The sequence below is a fragment of the Ursus maritimus genome, unplaced genomic scaffold, assembly GCF_017311325.1.
Source record: "Ursus maritimus isolate PB19 unplaced genomic scaffold, ASM1731132v1 scaffold_14, whole genome shotgun sequence".
NCBI lineage: Eukaryota > Metazoa > Chordata > Mammalia > Carnivora > Ursidae > Ursus > Ursus maritimus.
The window spans coordinates 54,530,205-54,533,319 of NW_024423786.1; the positions used below are offsets into that span (position 1 = coordinate 54,530,205).

Genomic DNA, 3,115 nt, shown 5'->3' on the forward strand with positions numbered 1-3,115 from the left:
GGGGTCTACCACTGGGTTGGTGACCCTGGGCGGCTCACTCAACTTTTCTATGCCTTGGTTTCTACACCTGCAAAATGGGATAATACGCATAAAATAGTCAGAACAAGACGTGAGCCACGCGGATGGTCACTGCCCTCATGCGATCTTTCAGCCAACGTTATTGAGCACCTACTGTGTGCCTGCCACTCTCCTAGTTGCACGGTGAACAAGACAATTAACAATCCCCACCCTTGTGGAGTTTAGAGTCTAGTGGGGGTCACACAATAAACAGTATAAATGTGTGAAATGTCTGGAGTGTCTGGCAGCGGGAGATGCTCGGGAAAGGACAGAGGGGAGTTGGGGTACAGCGTTACCCAGGGTGACTGGGGAAGGCCTTACTGAGGACCGGGAGGAGGAGAGGGAGCCAGCAATGTGGATCGCTGTGAAATGGCTCTTTAGCAGAGGCCTGGCATGTTGGGGGACCAGGGAGAGGCCTGTGTGGCTGCAGCGGGGTGGGGGGGGAAGGGGGAAAGGGAGGGAGAGAGGGGGGCAGGGAGAGGAGGGTGGCCATTGGTGCAGGGCCCTGTGTGAGCCCTGGGGAGGACTTGGGCTTTTACTCCAAAGGAGGCAGGAATCCTAGGAGGGCTTAGAGCACAGGAGATGCACGATCTGATATCCATTGTTTTAAAAGTTGATGTAGGGGGCACCTGGGTGGCTCAATGGGTTAATTCCCTGCCTTCTGGCTCAGGTCATCATCCTGGGTCCTGGGATTGAGCCCCCACATTGGGCTCCCTGCTCAGTGGGGAGTCTGCTTCTCCCCCTGCCCCTCCCCCTGCTTATCCTCTCTCTCTCTCTCTCAAATGGATAAATTTTTTAAAATCTTTAAAAATATGTTGATGTAGAATAATTAGATAAATAAATAAACGTTGATTCGGTGGCATTACAGAAGAGCATTCCAGATTACTAAGGACTTCTGTTCAGAATCCTAAACTAACCCGTCCTTACTAGTTAACCCTGAAAACAACTACTATTCCTCACTCCCATTTCACAGATGAATGGGCCCAGGCTCACCAACACGGGCTCTTCTCTTTCCCTCCCCAGGTAGAGAGCCTGGAGTCTCGCGAGATGTGGAAAGGCTTCATTCTGACGGTGGTAGAGGTAAGAGGGCTCGCCTGCTCAGAACCCTCTTTCCTCTTTCCACCCGACATCCCTCAAACCAGCCTCCTCCACACGGTGGCCTGTGAGCCAGGTGGCGCCCACAGACATAAAAAATGTGGAAGTTACCTGCCATAACTTAAAAGCCTGGAGTTTTCGTCAACATTCCTGATTTCTCTTTTAGTCATTTGTCCCCAGCCTGGCCCCTGCAGGCCGCTGGGTTTGAGACCCTACGTTCATTCTAGCATCTGATCTGTCCTCCCCATCAGCGAAGTGTCTTCACGTCCCTTCTTTGGCCCTGCGTGGCTGCGGAGCCCCCAGACCCGGGTTCCCATCCTGGCTCGGCCCGCACCCTAGCCTCAGGGTGCCCGTCGGTGACACGGGCACAAGCCGCTCGTGCCCTGACGGCCGGGCGTCCTCGGGCGCCCCATCGCCCCTCAGATGCGTGTCCCGTCCAACCTGACCCTGCTGCCTGGACACCTGTACATGATGGCCGAGGCCCTGGCTAAAGAGGAGGCGCGCCGCACGCTCGAGGTGCCCTCGTGAGTGCCCCGCCGCGCCGAGCGGCCCCGGGACGGCGGCGGACGAGGCGCGGGGCCGGCGAGTCGGGGAGGCCAGCGGGGTGCGCGGGAATTAGGTCTTCCGGGACCGGTGGAGGTGCAGGGGACTGGCCGGGGAGTGGGGGGTGGGGCCCGGGGCGGGGCTCTGCGGGAGGGCGTGGCTGGGCGCCAGGGGCAGGGCCTGCCCTGAGTGAGGGACGCGGCCGGCCCCAGCTGCTTCCTGAAGGTGAGCAGGCTGGAGGCGCAGCTGCTCCTGGAGCGCTATCCCGATTGCGGAAACCTGCTGCTGCGACCCAGCGGGGACGGCGGGGACGACGTGTCAGTCACCACGCGCCAGACGTTCAATGGGTGCGCCTGCGCGACTCCGGAGCCGCGGTGGGAGGAGGGGCGAGCATGGGGGCGGAGTCAGAGCTGGGACAGGGGGAAAGCCCTGGGGGCGGGGCCAAAGCTTACGGGGCGTGGGGTCCTGAGGCTGGCCCCGCCCCGGGATGGGGGTTGTGTCGGTGCGTCTGTGAGTTTGTGTCAAAGCCTGGGGGCGGGGCTAGAGGCCAGGCAGAGTGGTGGATCCCCTTAGGGGAGGAGTTAGATCCTGGAGCGGGGACGAGACTCTACAGGAGAGGTCAGACCCTTGGATTAGGATCGGCTCTTCCGGGCGGAGTCGGAGCTGGGTCTGGGCATCTGGAGCAGGGAAGAAATCAAATCCAGGGGTGGTAACCAGCCCTTGGGGCGGAGTCAGAACCTGTGGGTGGAGTCATGGCCCGGCCCTCCCCGTGGCTTTTGACTCAAGCTTTGGAGGTGGAGTCACTCTGGGGGCGGATCAGAGCCTGACACTAAAGCTTCCTTTGAGATAGTCTGGTGAGGGGTCGGGCTAGTTAAAAGCGGAGACAGAACCCCGGGGGCGGAGCCATCGGTAGGCGGGGGCTCCTGGGGTGGAGCCATCAGGGCATGGTCCTCCCTGTAGGCAGTGCCAGGACCAGTGGTAGGGTCTTCCGGGAGGGTGCGGTCAGTTGAGGGCCTGGTTCTCCACCGAGAGCTACGCCAGGACGGGGTGTGGTCAGTGTGCAGGGGAGCAGGAAGAGTTTAGGCCCTCCGTGGGGGCGGAGCCAGAACAAGGGGCGGGGTCCTCCCTGGCCTGAGCCTGTCCGCCCACTCACCACTGCCTGTGCAGGACGTCGGTGGTCCGGCATTACAAGGTGAAGCATGAGGGCCCCAAGTATGTGATCGACGTGGAGGAGCCGGTGAGCGTTGGGCCGGGGTCCCGGGATGCGCAGTGGTGGGGCCTGCGCCCCTTCCGCAACAGCACTGACTGTGACCCCCATCCGCCTCCAGTTCTCCTGTGCCTCACTGGACGCAGTGGTCGACTATTTCGTGTCACACACCAATAAGGCGCTGGTGCCCTTCCTGCTGGACGAGGACTATGA

At 60.8% G+C, this 3,115-nt stretch overlaps 1 protein-coding gene across 2 annotated transcripts in view; it reads left to right on the plus strand.

Annotated features, from left to right (window-relative positions):
* STAP2 (signal transducing adaptor family member 2) overlaps positions 1–3,115 on the plus strand; it is a 12,862-nt gene that overhangs the window by 5,043 nt on the left and 4,704 nt on the right. For both annotated transcript variants that reach the window (XM_040629575.1, XM_040629576.1), the window contains exon 7: positions 2,863–2,932. In XM_040629575.1, coding sequence (XP_040485509.1) covers positions 2,863–2,932 — 70 coding nt within the window. The remainder of the gene's footprint in view (positions 1–2,862; positions 2,933–3,115) is intronic.